A 17032-nucleotide genomic window follows, 5' to 3' on the forward strand; every position below is an offset into this window, starting at 1 on the left:
TTTTTAAAAACACATGACATTGAATTAAAGCATCGTGTATAGCATATTGGGTCATTACCTAGTTTTCCATCTGTGTAGGTGATGAAGTTGAAACATGTTAAGACAGACCATTTTTCGAGTAGAGCATAACAATTTTTAACAAAATCGCCAAATTTCGATTTTGAATTGGGGTTGGCTATTTTCAAGAACTCTCAAATCTTAAATTCTTGGATAAGAACAACAACTCCAACATTGTTTTTGTTTGGGAATAACTCAAGCATGTGAAAAGTGAAGTTTAAGATTTAAAAAAGAAAAATAGTTTATGGTGTCGCGCAATATAACAGCGCTGCAGAGCTCGCGCATATATGTTCATGTAAATTTCATAGCCTTTACTTATTAATCACAAACAACATCCTCGTGAAAGCCATTAAAATCTACTCTATTACTCGTATTCGAATGATATTTTACTGGGTTTCCAGGTTTTTGCTGGCACATACGAAACTGTGGAGATGGCAGGATATAATCCGGGAACGTGGCTTTTCCATTGTCACGTGAGTCTACACTCGGCTGCTGGCATGGAAACCGTTTATACAGTCCACCCTAGAAAGCTCAAACTTTATGGTAAGACCAATGCAAAAAGGGTGGTGAATTATATTACATATGAAAATATTTTTTTTTCATTAAAACCAAATATAATTGTGAGAATAAGTCAACTAGACAATCTATATATCTTACCTAAATTACTCGTATTCTTTAACTTGCATGTCAAAAGGTTCACAGGTAAATCAGAAAGAACTGGATTGAATTCGGGGCGAATAAAATTCTGTGAAACATAATCTTCTACGGTGCCTTATATAGTTTTGCCTTTTTTGTTTTATTTCAGGAAAGAAACATTCACTGAAGCCCCGCTATTACCACCGTGTCTTACAACAGCTTATATATTAATGATGGAAGTTTTTAACTTTAACTCGAAACAATTCTTGTATTACTGGAAAATTTGAATAGACACATATGTAACAGTGGTATTATCAACACAGTGTGACCATTTAGCGGATGATTTGACATATATTCCATCAACTTTTATCAAGTGGTATTACGATGGAGAGTCAATTTACATATAATGGGTTGAAGAAATATTACAAGAGAAAAGAGACTGGAGACAGTGCCTTCCACGAACACCTCTGAAATAAATACTGACTATACATCGGCATACATAAGAACGTTTGAGTATAATAATTTACATGTATATCAATAAAAGAAGTTATGGCATTACATACAGCAAAAAAGAACATTTATTTACCAGAATGGCCGCAAGCACAATCATTCATACAGGCATATCTTATATATATAAAGTCGTTTCAAGTAAGTATCAAATACTATTCTACCTATATTCCCCTCAAACTGTGATTATAAACAGTAAGTATTGTTATTGTTTTTTTTTCTACGGACACGTGTTTGAGCTTATACCATTTCCAGCTTAGACAAAATTGGGTTCGCAATCCGTAGATATGTTATACAAATGAACCTTGTTCGTTATATAGCTAAATGACCATTTAGGAATTTCAGGGGTAGTATGTCTGAATATCATTTGATGATAATGTTAAACCATTAATAAAAAACGCATGCTGTCAAAATAGGTTGTTTATTTGAATATACTTTGTAACATTTATACATTTATGATCTTGTATTCGATTAAAATCCTTTATAAATTAATCAAAATAAGTTGTTTGTAGTTGTACGTATGTACAATGGTTTGTAACCCTGGTTTGTACAATGCTACAATCGTTATGAGAAGTTTTAAATCTTGAACTGAATAGTCGAGCTATGCCAGGCAGTTTTCTTTGTATGACTGTAGAGTACCTATCCAGGAGTTGACACTGTTGCTCCGGCTGGATTCATTTGTTTTCAGGTGTTGCTTGTATCTAGTCATTGGGCACTTAAAGTTAATTAATAAAAAATATGCTTCCCTGCCTTTAAGCTATTAATGATGCCGAGGAACTAGTTAAAATATCAATAAACCAATGATATATACAGGGACACTGTAGTTCAATACATAATACCATAGAGACATAAATTAAGATCCAAAAACACAAATACACCACCAACAGACCAACACGCATCAAAATACCTTATTGAAAACATGATGGACAACCGCCATGAAACATTCAAACATTCAATGGAACAAGATCTCTCTTGAATATGAGTGTATGGGCATGCCGCGAATTCCATGTTTTGCTGACCATTCAAAAGCGTCAATTACAATCTGTATTTCAATGTATTTGTAATCTGTTATTGTTACTCTCGTTGAATGTACATTTATGCAAAAAGCTACAGAAACAAGCTCAGTAGCAAAAAGTTAAACATAAACCCGGTTTAAAGGCACTGGGTTAACGCCGAAGACATAGAACATAAAACCACAAATAAGAAACATAGAAGAACGGCACAAAACTCCACAAACAGCACAGTGCATATATACTATATATAAAAAACTACTGACCGTTCCAAGGCGGTACCTAACAATTCTTGATAAACACACCTATTTTTGTATATTTTGATTTTTTTTTTAAATTACAGGTACAATCCTAGCAGTCTCAAATTCTGTTATCATGCACTCTGAACAATGTCATAAACACAAAAAAAACGCTGCACTACAACAAACATTACAAACCTGGCAGGGTTCATTGAAAACTAACTAACAACTTAATACGGGCTTAAACCAAGGCTGTGATGAGGAGTAGAGCGAAACAGTGACATATAATAAACAAGCAGATATATATAAATACATGACCGTCTTGCTTTCACTCTTTGTTATCAACTAGACTTGAAATATTCAACGACCAGACACAGACCTCCGATACCTGTCAAAAATGCATCGAGTGCGGGGAACAGTGCTGACTCCTTTGAGGTAGAATGCAATCCTACAAAGAAAGCTATCAACCTAAGTACACCTCAATCAAAATCTAGCATACACCATGAAATAAATAACATACAAAAGCATACGAAGCAACAAATACAAAAACTAGTAACAGGAAAACATGTGTTAAATCATCAAAGAAATGACGACGAAATCGATACTCTCCATTCCATTTCTCAGTGTGACCACAAAAAATATATTCCAAAACCTGGAATAAGCGTCTTTCTAAATATCTAACATTTGAAAAAAACACATTTATGAATGATGTGACAACGCTAACGTTTGTCTTCTTCGTCTTTCGAACTAGAGGCAACGTCCCGGCGTGATGCTGATATCGTCCAGAGCAATATCGCTGGCGAAATTATTTCCGATTCGGGCTTCAAACTCAAACTGAAAAAAAATAAATTAAAACAACAGCTGTTTTATGACAACAGATTATATTTTAACACTCACGTACCCCTAACTGGCACGAACACACTTACATGTATGGTATCGTTTTGTCCCTTGTTCAAGTCAACGTTCACTCGTTGTCGGACCCATTTCTTGCCTTGGTTCTTCGCGAACTTCTTCAACAGTTTGCGTTTCATGCCGCTTGCAAACACCCAAACTTTTAGAGTACCCATATTCTCTCCATACATGTGGTACCAGAACTCAAAACAGTAATGTCCCATAGGAAAGTTTGGAGAACGAAGTTTAGCAAGTTCCCCGGGATTTCCCGTAGCATCGACGTAAATGAAATAACCTGAAATGTTATCGTGTGTCATTGTGATAATGCAAAATGTAAAAATGTTTGAAAAACAAAATATACGTATTGTAATATGATAATGAATAATATATAACTTCAATCGACTGTATTTAATAATGGACTTCAAAATGTAAAACAATAATAACATATTAATGAAATTTCATTTTTATGTTTACCGTCAGAGCCTTTACAATTCGTTCGAGGTCCTGTTTTTCCTGCAGCATCAGTCTGTCCCTTGTGCCGTTGAAAGTTGAAAGTGCTAACCGATGCACGAGACCAGTCACAAAAGTCATTCTCAAAATCACACTGGCTCTCCGTTACTGTCTTTATTTCTGCAACACCAAGGGATTATTTGCCCTTGTTAATTAATTCACAATGAAATAACATTTTTAATGAAACTTAACTGATGAAGCATCATAATTTTATTATTAACTAGAACTTTACCTGTATTTGCAAGCTTTTCGGCATCCTTGAGTGATATAACCCTGCAATGATTATCAGGAAATCTAGGTTCTTCGGACGAGCGTCGATATCGCAGTTCGTTTTTGCAGTGGTCTCCAAGATCTATTCCAAAATATGACGTGTGGTATTTAATGCCATTAATGAAATCGATTCCTTGACCTTTGCTGCATTCTTTGTCTTCATTGCCGCTGCAAACCTTGTATTCTGAATTTATTTTCATTTCAGCATTATAGTAGTATATTTCGATCCCATGGTGGTATATATGTAATTCTCGGCGGTATACGTACAACCATATCCATATAGTGAACAATTCTCCAGCTTTTGTCAATCGCCATGCCATGTCCATAAGCGAAGTCTTTATTACCCGCCCTCGGCATTCCATATGTATAAAGGGCCAATCTATTCTGAGGAACAACGCCATCTTTTACTTAGGCTACAGCAGCAAGCGAAGCCATCGCTCCTCCCAAAGAATGTCCAGTGACTATAACTTCGAATGAACTATATTTTCTCGCCAACCTGCGAATGCTTTCTTTTTTTTGCAAGGATCGTACAGTTTATTAAAAGCGTAATGAAAATACGCATGGACCTTCCCGGTGTCCCTGAAACTTTCCTTGCTATTGAATGTTGAAGCTGCCTCGTCATACAACTGTTTGCCACCAGCAGCTGTACCTCGATATGACAAAATAATTGCGCTTCGTTTATGAGATATTGCAGTGTATGCAAAACATTCTTAACAGTCGTTAAATCCCAAATCACATTTTCTGCCTATTGCCTCGACTAATTCGAAATCATCACCGATGAGACTGTGGTTCAGGCATTTCTGCACCTATTCTGGCTCTGCATAGGCAACGGCTGATAAAAGCGCGAACCTCTGGGTCGTATTCCTCGCGCCGTACTTCTACATTAGGGCATAAAGTGAATTGTTCAATATACATGTAGTTTTCACAAGGACTATTAAAGTTGATTGAATGGCACTGTCGGTCAAGTCGACACCACTGACATTTAACATTCCGAGATGGTAAGAACGAATTCACGCTGGTGCGATTGACATTCAGTGTGTTCCGAACATGATCCAGATGTCATTGTTGAAACACAGCCGTTAAGTAATGATAAAACGAATAACAATATCTGCAAATGTTCCATTATTTATCCAGATTTATAAACTTTTCTTATATTTATAATAGCAAACGACACCTCTTGTTTGTTCTGCAGCATTCTTTGAGTTGGGATGAAGTTTAGCAATAGCCAAACCATTCAAATATATAAAATATGAACAATTTCCAGAAGTACATACGTTTTCTTTTTTCTTGTAAGAATATAAGTGTAAGAATAGAAAATCTTCGATTACGAGTATCAGGTTATATTTATCTACCAGGTAGTTCAGTATCGAATGTCGACATTGGTTATACAGTATAAATTTCAGCCAAATGTAAAAAGAAATATTCTGAAATAGTAAATTATATGAATTCATTATAAATCTCCGATAACCCGAACATAGCCTTTGACCAATTTGGCAGCCATATTGAAAATAAATATCACATTAATTCAATTATTATAGACTTTCTCTACTTTGACTTCTCGGTCTAAAATTGCTTACTTAACTAATTCAATGCTTTAACGTCTTGCACGGATCCTTTATATAGTATTGTATCATGCTTTAACCTTAATTGTTCAAACATTAGGATTTAAAATATTTTACCGTGGTACCGGTGACTTGAACGGGTCAGAAAATTACATGGGACTGTGTAAGGAAGTATTTTTAATCCATAGAATCACGACCGCTGGTCAGTATGCCTTAGTCAAAATGACCAATGGTCATAAGACATTGATTCCCGGTTCTTTATATGACGACTCATCTATACGATGTAAAATGAAACCTTACGAAGGTCACTGTCTGGTCACTAATTGATAATAAAAAAATGTCCATGGCTGTGTCAAAAATATCATGTATATAGATGAAATTTATGATTAAGGAGGCATATGTGAAACCTAACCTGGGGTTTGAATTCAATTCACAGACTTTTAGACATTTTATAAATGTTTAAAGGATTAATACAGTTATGAAAAACATAATTTCTTCACAAATATTTTATCTTCGTGTGGTTTTACTGAAACGTTCAAGTTCATTCTAGTTCCAATACTAAGAAACAATGATGTAATATACCGCTCGTTTTCTTAGAAACAATTTATTTTATATCTGAAAACTAAGTAAAATAAACCCCCGTCTTTATCTGTTTAATAGAAAAATACATATACAGAAGACCAAGTAAGGTTTCTTGTCTTCGATAAAACGGAATCAAGTATATAAAATACGATTAATGAAACATACATATGCAACACACGAATAAACTCTAGGTATAGCAAAATGTGCATATGCCGCCAAAATGTTTTACTCTCTTCAAATTATTCAACATTTAAAACCATGGCAACGATGTCGATTAATTCCAAAAGCTGGTACAATTATATGTCCTTAAGTCAAGCAACCTATTCATAAACGATTGGCAACATTGTCTTTGGTCTATTAAATTTTTCCACTAGTGGCAAAGTCCTGGCGTGATGCTGATGTCGTCCAAAGCAATATCACTCGCGTAATTCTTGCCAATTCGGGCTTCAAACTCAAACTGCAATACAAAATTTCATTTCTTACTACAAGTTTGCATGAAGGAAATCCTTTTTACGTTAATTGTTTGAATAACTTACTTTGTTGCAGAACAATAATATTAAATAAAAAAGTAAGCATCAACAACTCTTTAACAAACAACAACAAAACAAAAACAAAACAACGTCATCCACATCATCAGTAACAACACTTCTTACATGTATGGTGTCAATTTCTGCCTTTTTGAATTTTGAATTCGCTCTTTGCTTGATCCAACGGTCTCCTTGACTCTTTGACCTTTCCAGTAACTTTTTGCGTGTCTTGTTTGAATATACAAACACTTTTAGCGCGCCCATATCTTCTCCATACATGTGGTAGTAAAACGTTAAACAATACGGTCCAATCGGAAAATTTGGCGAACGAAGTTTTGCAAGTTCTCGTAAGTTTCCAGTTGCATCGGCGAAGATGAAATAGCCTGAAATGTTCACCTAATTTTATAAAAGAGCTGTTAAATTAAAGATATGAAAGCCGATGGTTCATTGCCGGGTCTCGACTTTGTACCAGATAGGGCAATATAGAGGACAAAATGCAATCGTCATATTTATGTTACGAGCAAAGTATCACAAATGATAGTTCCTAGGCTGTACATACCATTTTAATACTGTGTACTTAAAGTCGTACCGGTGGACAATCTTATATTGAAAAAAAACTAGAGCTTATAACATGGATTCAACAGTATATTTAAAATAAATCTTTGAAAATATTTTACATATAAAATGCCGCGACTGATTTTTCTCCTTAATAATGACAAAGGTTTATGTCCGACATATTTATCATAAGTTTCACAATTACATTTTAATAGCTTTACTTACTTCCCGTCGGAGCAGCATGTGATAATTGTGATCATATTTTGTTGTGTTCATTCTAATATTGTTCATCTAAACAAACCCCAAATTATTGATGACAAAGCCATTTGAATAACATCGATCAAAATAACATGTGTATTGAAAACTATTAAACCCATCCTCATCCCGCCCGATGGAATAAAGGGTTATTAATTAGTTTCCTATATAGAGATATGACCCCCTAAATAAAGATGAAGACCCCGGGGGACATAATTTTATGCAGAATGTTTTCCTCCCTCGGAATAAATATCTAACTAGATATAGTAATAACAACTGATTGATGATTATAAACCTTGATTGAAACTGTACTGGCTTCCAGTTATTCTACTACAATTATGACAACAGAACAAACCCTACTTATTACTGCTGTTGCTACTGCTACTACTACTGTTTTACTGCTATCACTACAACAACGATGACAACAACAATAAAAACAACAAAAACAACAACACCATCAACTATTACTACTTCTTCTTATTTTACTACTTCTGAATCTGATACTACTTCTATTTCTATAAACAACAAGAATAACTACTACTACTGTATTTCTGTATTACTTCTATTACGACAACAACAACAACAACAACAACAACAACAACAACAAAAACTACTACTTCTACATTTCAAGTGAGATTAATTCCATATAGAATACCGTTGAACAGACAGAGTTCACTTTAATAACGTTATTATGTATTTCAAAATCATTCAATTTTTAATCATTCAATAATGCTTGAATTAGGTTTACTATGGTAACTTTTTACCGTTTGAGCCTTTACAATCCGTTCGAGGTCCCGTTTTTCCTGCAGCATCAGTCTGTCCCTTGTGCCTTTGAAAGTTGAAAGTGCTACCCGATGCACGAGACCAGTCACAAAAGTCATTCTCAAAATCACACTGGCTCTCCGTTACTGCCTTTATTTCTGCATTTTTTTATATAATTAAACAGAAACGTTCATTTAACAAAGTAACAACATTTTAAATGTCAAGGCAAATTTAATGATAAACTAATTGTATACGATATTTGAAAAAAATCGCTTGAACTGTACCTGTATTTGCAAGTTTTTCGGCATCCTTGAGTGAAATAACCTCGCAATGATTATCAGGAAATCTAGGTTCTTCGGACGAGCGTCGATATCGCAGTTCGTTTTTGCAGTGCTCTCCGAGATTTATACCAAAATATGACGTGTGGTATTTAATGCCATCAATCAAATCGATTCTTTGACCTTTGCTACATTCCATGTCTTCATCTCCTCGACATTCCACGTAGTTCGACGTGTAATTCATACCCTCGCGAGGGTAATATATTTCCATCCCATGGTGGTATGCATCGTCAGAACTACGTGGTATCCGAGCAACAAGGTCCTTGTAGTGAACAATTCTCCAGCTTCTGTTCACAGTGAGGTCATGTCCATATGCAAAGTCTTTATCACCCGTTCTCGGCATTCCGAATGTATAAAGGCTCAATCTGTTCCCTGGAACAACACCGTCTTTCACTAAGGCTACGGCAGCAAGCGAAGCCATCGCCCCTCCCAATGAATGCCCAGTGACTATAACATCATAGCTCATATATTGTCTCGTTAACTTCCGAATGCTTTCTCTTAGGCAAGGGTCGTAGAGTTTGTTAAAAGCGTAATGAAAATAAGCATGGACTTTACCAATGTTCCTGAAATCTTTCTCTTCTTCGAAAGTTTCCAACGCTTCATCCAACAACTGCTTATATTTCGGTGTGCTAGCTGTGCCGCGATATGATAAAATAATTGTGCTTCGTTTATGAGATATTGCAGTGTATGCAAAGCATTCTTTATAGTCGTTGAATCTTAGATTACATTTCCTTCCTATCGCCTCGACTAATTCGAAATCATAACTGGGGAGACTGTGATACAGGCATTTCTGCACGTATTCTGGTTCTGCATAAGCAACGGCTGATAAAAGCGCGAGCCTGTAGCCCTCTTCTGGGTCGTATTTCTCGTGCCTTGCTTTGGGGCACAAAGTATTTTGTTCAATATTCATGTAGTTCGTACAAGGACCGTTAGAGTCGAAAGAATGACACCGTCGGTCAAGTGGACACCACTTGCATTTTACATTCCGAGAGGGTTCGTAAACATTAACACTGGTGCACGATTGACAGTCACTGTGTTCCGGACATGGTTCTTCTGTCATTGTCTGTACAATGCAGTAAAGTGAAGAAATAGCTAAACACAATATCAGTTTATGTAAATGTTCCATTATTTATCCAGATGTATACGTGCCCTTTATTTCAACAATAATTATGATTTGTTCTTCTGCAAACTCTGGTTTGGATAAGGTAAACCAATAAACCAAACGGTTTAAAAATGATAACTAGCCGTAATATAAGTTATGGAGAGCATATTTTGATTTGTAAACTTGGTCCTGCACTTATAAAGATATGAACTAGTTAGACTAGCAACTTTTATCCATAGACTATGATAACAAATCCTACCTCTCCTTTTTTAAGTGTTATTTTAAACAGAAGATAAATACTATTATCACTAAATCATTCATACTTATCAGTGAGACTATCAATGTATGTACTTGAACCTGGTAAAAACGGTTTTACGAAAAGGCATGCCTCAATATGTTTTGTAGTGAATACATGTTTAGACTTAAAATTATATACCTCCTAAAATTTTCACCATGCAGGCACGCACATATAGGTAATTTGTATACTTATATCAGCCTTCAAAAGTTCCACGTTTAATTGTTAATATTTTGTAGTTTTACAACTCAACAGACATGACGTCACATATCGGTTTGCCTGCTGCTTAAATAGGTTACAATCTAAGACGTTTAGAACATATAAGGTAAATTTTAATGACGAGCGGGCTCGCTTGCCTCACCCTTCGTAGTCATGTCGATTTTGCCTTATGTGTTATTACCATAACTTATAGGTACCAGCTATTTTTCTAAAGTAGAAGTAAACCATAATTTGTAGATACTTATTTTCCCCCTTTTTTCGATTTTACATTTTAAAATTGTAAACCCAAAGCGTGATTTTCGTTTCTACGTATTTCCATGTAACTTGTTAATTTCCCATCCCTGAAATGATGAAACACAATATTATAATGTTATTAATTAGGTGATTTCATATTGGCCCAGTTATTTGTATAACTAGGCCAATATGAAATCACCTAATTAATAAGTATTTAATTAATTAACTATTACCATTTTGGTAAAAAAAACATTCATAAAACTTACCTTTAGTTCACAGTGAAGCCGTATATATACCTTATTCATTCATGTTGCCTGCTTTTTTAGACTTGACTTTGCTGATTTTGACATTCATCCTTAAAGTGACATTGCACCTATAAATAAAGCACTGTATATTGTAAGGAAGCATGTCTTTTCGTCTTAATCTCGTAAATCGGTTGTCAAAACGTCAAAGGTTTCACCTTCGTCGTCCATTTCGTCGGTGTAAAAAATCGTAATAGTCGTAAAATCCACCAAGGGTCAACTGCATTGTAAATACGCCCATCACGACTAACGAAGCCGGTGGCATCTAGAAACAGTCTCAACCAATGGAAGGAGATTTCCATTTGAACTCATCGCCATACGTAGTTTGTTGACAACTTCTGAGCCATAATTCTTCTGTCTCTTTAATCTTACTCGCTGTCATGTGTTCTAGTCTTTTGGCTGTCTGCAGTTTGTACAAACCCTAATACATACGCAGTGACGCTTCCCAAAAGAGTGCTGTATCTGGTGACATCAATGATATCATGGATTCCAGCAATGGTGTTTGTCGAAGATTCCGACGATGACTGTGGCTCAGGCTTTTTCACTGTGGTCTGTTCCTGTAACACACACGGAAGTTGACTGGTAATCCCATGTCGGCCACTTGTCTGTTTCGGCGATCCAATGTGGGCCTTTCGACCACAGTGTGTTGTTACTTAACTGTACAGCCGATAAACCACGTGTCAAAAAGTCTGCTGGATTTTCTTTTGTAGGACAATACCTCCACTTCCGGTTGACCAGAAATGGCGGTTAATCATGTACTTATTACAATTCTGAAAAGTCATCCATTACTTCTAATGACAACCATTAGAAATTGTGAAGTCCTCGAGGAACTAAGGCTATAGAATTACATGGTGACAAATATTACATTTCTTAAAATGACAATCACTAGAAATAACCGAGGAATCATTAATTGGAACTCCTTGAGGTATTAAGACTAAAGGGATACATAGTGAATAAGTTCCCATTAGTTATAATGACAATCAGGAGCCATTATTTTGAAAACCTCGAGGAACTCAGTTTAAATGGATACATAGTGGGAAATATTCCGATACTTCTAATGACAATGATTAGAAAATGTGGAGGAACCATTTATTGAAACTCTTTGATGAACGCCATCTCCTGCCTGTTATTGCTTAAATATTTTTATGAAAAAGTTACAGAAACAAGCTCAGTAGTCAAACGTTTAAAAACCGCGTATAATGGCAAAAGATAAACGACAAAGACATAGAACACTAAACAAACAATCAGAAACATGGAACAACAACACAAAACTCAACAAACAACACAGTGTGCAGCGTGATGTGTCATTCAGAGGCATCCCGGACTGACATTCCGTCCTAGGAGAGCCCGAGGTAAGAATGCAGCCTGATGTGCTATTTAAAGGTACCTGACATACATTGCGTCCTAGGAGAGACCAAGGTGAGGGTGCAGCGTGATGTGCCATTTAAACATACCCCGGACATACATTGCGGCCTAGCAGAGCCCGAGGTGAGGTTGCAGCGTGATATGCCATTTAAAGGTACACCGGACAGACATTGCTTCCTAGGAGAGCCCGAGATGAGGATGCAGCGTGATGTACCAACTATAGGTACCCCAGACAGACATTGCGTCTTTTTGCATAAATATTACTAGGAGAGCCCGCGGTGAGGGTGCAGCGTGATGTGCCATATAAAGCTACCCCTGACAGATATTGCTTCCTAGGAGAGCCCGAGGTGAGGGTGCAGCGTGATGTGCCATTAAAAAGTACCTTAGACAGCCATTGCTTGGAAAATTGGAAATATATATCCCGGACAGATGTAACACAATGCGGTCTTGCATATGCACGTGATCATAATCCTATTTGCAATAATCAATCTTTAAAAAATACCAGCAGTGTAAAATCAAAAGGTAATAAAAACAATATCGAGTTTACAAAAGAGTAACATGAGTTGAGAATTGTATTTAAATAAGAAAGAAGAAATATTTCAAGTAATAGGTTTCATTTATATCAGCAAACTGATTTAAGATAAATTGTTATTAAAGTGGTGTTTTGTGTTGGTGAATCTCGATGCTAGAAAATTATGTAATAAGTATTTAAACAAGGTAAAAAACTTGTTAGTTTAAAACGTTTACATTTTCGTTTTTTGCAAATGAAACCCTTTAAAATACTACCAAAGTAATATGGGTTGACCAGGCGTCCAAAATTACAAAGTAAAATAATTGTGGGTCATATACCCTTAGAAAGAAAAGTTAAAATCAGATATAGATAAACAATAAGTATGCATTTTACAACATACTGAAAATTTAAACTGTCAAACAAATTTGAATGGCAGATAAGAAATATGATATAATGTAAAGTATGACCCCAACACACGCATCAGTATAGGAAAGACAACGAGTGGACGTATCTATGACGAGGGTATATATTTCATAGATACGTCCACGAGGTGTCTATCCGACTTAGACCACGTGAACTAAAGCGAGGAGTTTTGGTTTTTGTTCTTCAATTTAAAGACTCATAAAATCCAAATACCATTTAACTTTGTATACCGCAGACAATGCGTATTTTGGTTTGGCCCAATCACGAATTTTATATAGTTAGAGAATAATGTTTAGCGTACACATTGCAATGCAAGGATTTTAACCTATTTTCCATAACTGGAATTGCCATATCGGGAGTCCATTAACTTAGGACGGAATGGTGTTGAAACTAAATTGAATATTATTTTCTGCATTAATATAATTGATATTGAGATCGACGTGAAAATTATCTGTACTTTTTCTTTTACATCAAAAAGGGTTCATGGTTTAGACGTTTTTATCTTTCAAAGATTTTCAGATGTTGGAATTAAACTAACCAAAAAAGTGATTTGGTATGGCCTTACAAATAAATGCATTTAAGTTTGATTTGTTACTTGCGGGAAAAGATGTAACGTGTTTAAAGTATTATTTACTGTTGATTGGATGTATAAATATCGCCATTGAACTAGTTACCAGCGCTAATGTCTGCCGAGTGATAGAGATAAGTAAAAATATCTAAAATGAGAATAGCATCATGCACAAGTCAGTGTTTTATGGCACATTGGTTGGTGCAGTGGGAAGGGGAGTCTTTTGGTCAATCACCAGGTCGTCTAAATATACTATGAGTTCCAGCTAAACACATCATGCCCCGACCTTCACCTGGTGGGGCAAAACTTCTATAGGTGCATAACGTACTCTTAAATAATAGCTTTGTAGTAAAGGACTCGAGTAAGGGTTTTGATAACTATATAGCATATAACATTGAACCTTTTTTAATATGTAAATAAAACCCAAGAGGTACTAACTAATTTTTAAACGCTTAAATAGTGGAAAGTCCAACTAAAATGATTTAAGCTACTCAGGTACCACTGAATTGGTTTATTTACATCCTATTTAAGTTTTTGTTCCAGTATGATATAGTGTTTCCACTTTGAATGAGGTTAGTTCAACCAAAACATGCTTTTAAAGTATATTCAATGATTATTATTAGACCGTGAAAGAAGTTTTCAAAATAGGTGACTGATAAATTACAGATTATTTTTCTCGGACTTTTAATACAGTTTTATCAAATTTAATCCAATTTACCTCGAGGAAATCGTGTTTTATGAGTTGTATATATAGACTTCTGATGTTACAACGTGTATATGAGAAATGGAGCAATGAAATAGCAAATGCCGATTGCTTTGATTAGAATGAGCGTGCTAATCAACGATAACATGAAGAATACAGCTATTAAATGCTTCTTTTTTACCAAAACTAAAACATATATACATATATAAACATGTGCAAAGAGATTAAGATTCTAAACCGTTAAGTAAAATTGAATGCCAGATCAGAAATATGATCTCAATGTATAGATCCTATTCAGTATATTTAACAACCCATAAAGCTAAATGGGTTAAATATTGTAATTTACAAGGAAGGTAGAACTTTCTGAAGTAAAAACATTTTATTAGAAAATTGACTGAAATGAAATCCAAATACAATAATACACATTTTGAATTTATGTACCTGTCTTTTGAACAAATAAACACAACGTTTAAAACACCGAGCCATGGATAGTGAAAGGGAGAGTGGGCGACTGTTTTCAATACGCTTGTCCCGGGTGATGGGGGATATCGGGATCAACAGCTAGATGATTACCAGGAGGAGGAGAAAACACATGAGAATGGAAAAAGTGATAAATATTGGTAGCTTGTTAAGAAAGAAAAATACTACCGGTTTCATATTTGACTGTCAGACTGAGGCGACAACAACAACTGAAATGGAATCTGATACTGACTACTTGTATTTTTATAACAAAAGAAATGTGGCTCTTGGATGGAGTGACTGGCAGCATGGGATGCCAAATCGTCTGGTGTTGAAGAATGAGCTCACTCCGCCTCAACACTGCTATTTACAGAGACTTAGAGATAACTGTCCACTACCAGCAGTACAAGCAGAAAAACCTAATGTTGTGCTGGATGTGAAAGGGAGAATACTATTGGCTAATACTTGACCATATAATTGTATACCATTGCGGTCAATTGCCTGAGGAATGCAAGTTCATGTTTCACAGACCACGCCCTGGACACTGGCCCCGACCTGACACACTTGCCAGGGCCAGGGAGGTTGGAGTCTTTCTTGTGCCACAGGGATACACTGAGAGACCAACTAAACAATCAACGTGTAGATCTACAGCATTCATGGTTCTTTCAAAGCTAACAACCCTGTTTTAAAATGGCAGTGGAGATTTTCAACTTCATTGATGGAACGATTTCTAATGTTTGATTTTAGCCCTGTTCAAGTGAAAACATATACTCTGGTCAAAATAATAAGAAAAACTATATTCAAGCCTGTAGTTGGGGACATATTTACCACTTTTCACATTAAAACAGTGATGATGTTTACAATCGAAAACTATTCTCCACAAAAATGAAGAGAAGACAACATTATAAGATGTGTGTGTCATCTTTTGGAATCACTAAAAAGATGGTTCAAACAGAAGTACTGTCCACATTTTACAATATCTGGTGTTAACCTTTTTGTGAGAAAGTTGCCTATTTGGGAACTTCCAAAACTGTGCACATAATTTCACATCTTATCAACACAAAACTGCAGTGTTTGTATACTTGCTACAATGCTCCGGTCTTGAAGATGCATCATATCAGAATTATAAGCACAAAACCCCGGGCCTGTCTAGATATTCTAGACGAACTACAGTTAACAGAAATAGCTCAATTCAGCAGTTTTATGGATTACATGAATATTGATAATTCAGTTGATGGCAATGTATGTCACTTGTTTATTATACAAAGTATATCCCAAAGTGACCTTGAACAGGAAGCAGTAACTTGGTACACCCCATTTCTATGCAGCACTCTTGCTTCCAATGAAAAGGTCAGACACTGGTTGAAGGTGAAATAAAGGGAACTCGATTGTTCAATGCGGGGCCTATATTATTATGAAGATGCGTAAACAGTAAAACTACAGGTCAAAAACCATCTTGTACGGCATACAAAGAAAAACCAAACAACTCTTTTTGCGACGCTATAAATCAACACCTGGAAAAATTGCAATAAATTAATCCATTATTCAGCTGTGTGCCTTACGTCAAATTAATAAGCATATAAGTCATTTATGGGTAATATAATGTCATGTTGTGGTTGGATTCCTTTTTATTCTTTTGTTGTGTGTATTTTTATAGATACAGTGTGTATTCTTATAGATACGACATCTTTGAGTTTGCTAATAAACTTGAAAAATGAATCACTTGTTTTGATAACTGTTCTTGCGCTCGTGCCAGTTGAAATGACACTATTATTCAAATTAAATACATACACATGTATAACCAAAAAAATATTATTTTTTTTACTGAAAACGAGATAGTAGCCGTGTATTGAATAGCAGAAAGCGCAAAAATATTAAATGATTGGTGAATGATAAAATATTTACTGTGGTCTGCTATAGTCTCATAAGGTAGATATACCGTGATTTGTGTTCATTTCTTTTTAATCCAACTCGATTTCTTCATAAGAACCATTGTTTTCAACATTTATTCATCTTTGTTTTTGGAATATTACCAGTAAAACAATATTATTAATTGTGGTAAATCGTATTTGGGAGTAAGAGTGCATCTTTAAATTAATCACATTTCAGAACTTTTTAAGAGGGCAATTATATCCTGACTGTTCTATTCG

At 35.4% G+C, this 17032-nt stretch overlaps 2 protein-coding genes across 2 annotated transcripts; both read right to left on the reverse strand.

Moving 5' to 3' along the window:
• Nucleotides 1–2691: 2691 nt before the first annotated feature.
• On the reverse strand, nt 2692–4372 carry LOC128207532 (MAM and LDL-receptor class A domain-containing protein 1-like). The gene is made up of 5 exons (XM_052910498.1): nt 4083–4372; nt 3815–3970; nt 3376–3635; nt 3174–3283; nt 2692–2897 (listed from the first exon to the last, which is right to left on the reverse strand). The coding sequence occupies exons 1-4, from the start codon at nt 4318–4320 to the stop codon at nt 3197–3199; spliced, it is 741 nt and encodes a 246-aa protein (XP_052766458.1). The 5' UTR covers nt 4321–4372; the 3' UTR covers nt 2692–2897; nt 3174–3196.
• Nucleotides 4373–6319: 1947 nt separating this feature from the next.
• LOC128209427 (uncharacterized) lies at nt 6320–9953 on the reverse strand. Its single transcript, XM_052913451.1, has 4 exons — nt 8648–9953; nt 8366–8521; nt 6918–7174; nt 6320–6721 (listed from the first exon to the last, which is right to left on the reverse strand). The coding sequence occupies exons 1-4, from the start codon at nt 9825–9827 to the stop codon at nt 6635–6637; spliced, it is 1680 nt and encodes a 559-aa protein (XP_052769411.1). The 5' UTR covers nt 9828–9953; the 3' UTR covers nt 6320–6634.
• Between the last annotated feature and the right edge of the window lie 7079 nt (nt 9954–17032).

The sequence above is a fragment of the Mya arenaria genome, chromosome 11, assembly GCF_026914265.1.
Source record: "Mya arenaria isolate MELC-2E11 chromosome 11, ASM2691426v1".
NCBI classification, from domain to species: domain Eukaryota; kingdom Metazoa; phylum Mollusca; class Bivalvia; order Myida; family Myidae; genus Mya; species Mya arenaria.

Bases quoted from the DNA above. Each gene is read 5' to 3' on its own strand.
- LOC128207532 (XM_052910498.1), bottom strand. From the start codon at position 4,320: ATGAAAATAAATTCAGAATACAAGGTTTGCAGCGGCAATGAAGACAAA. The intron at 3,636-3,814 runs GTAAACATAAAA...ATAACATTTCAG, and splicing joins GAATTGTAAAGGCTCTGACG to GTTATTTCATTTACGTCGAT. The intron at 3,284-3,375 runs GTAAGTGTGTTC...ATTTTTTTTCAG, and splicing joins GACAAAACGATACCATACAT to TTTGAGTTTGAAGCCCGAAT.
- LOC128209427 (XM_052913451.1), bottom strand. From the start codon at position 9,827: ATGGAACATTTACATAAACTGATATTGTGTTTAGCTATTTCTTCACTT. The intron at 8,522-8,647 runs GTACAGTTCAAG...AAAAAAATGCAG, and splicing joins CGAAAAACTTGCAAATACAG to AAATAAAGGCAGTAACGGAG. The intron at 7,175-8,365 runs GTAAAAAGTTAC...TGAACATTTCAG, and splicing joins GGATTGTAAAGGCTCAAACG to GCTATTTCATCTTCGCCGAT.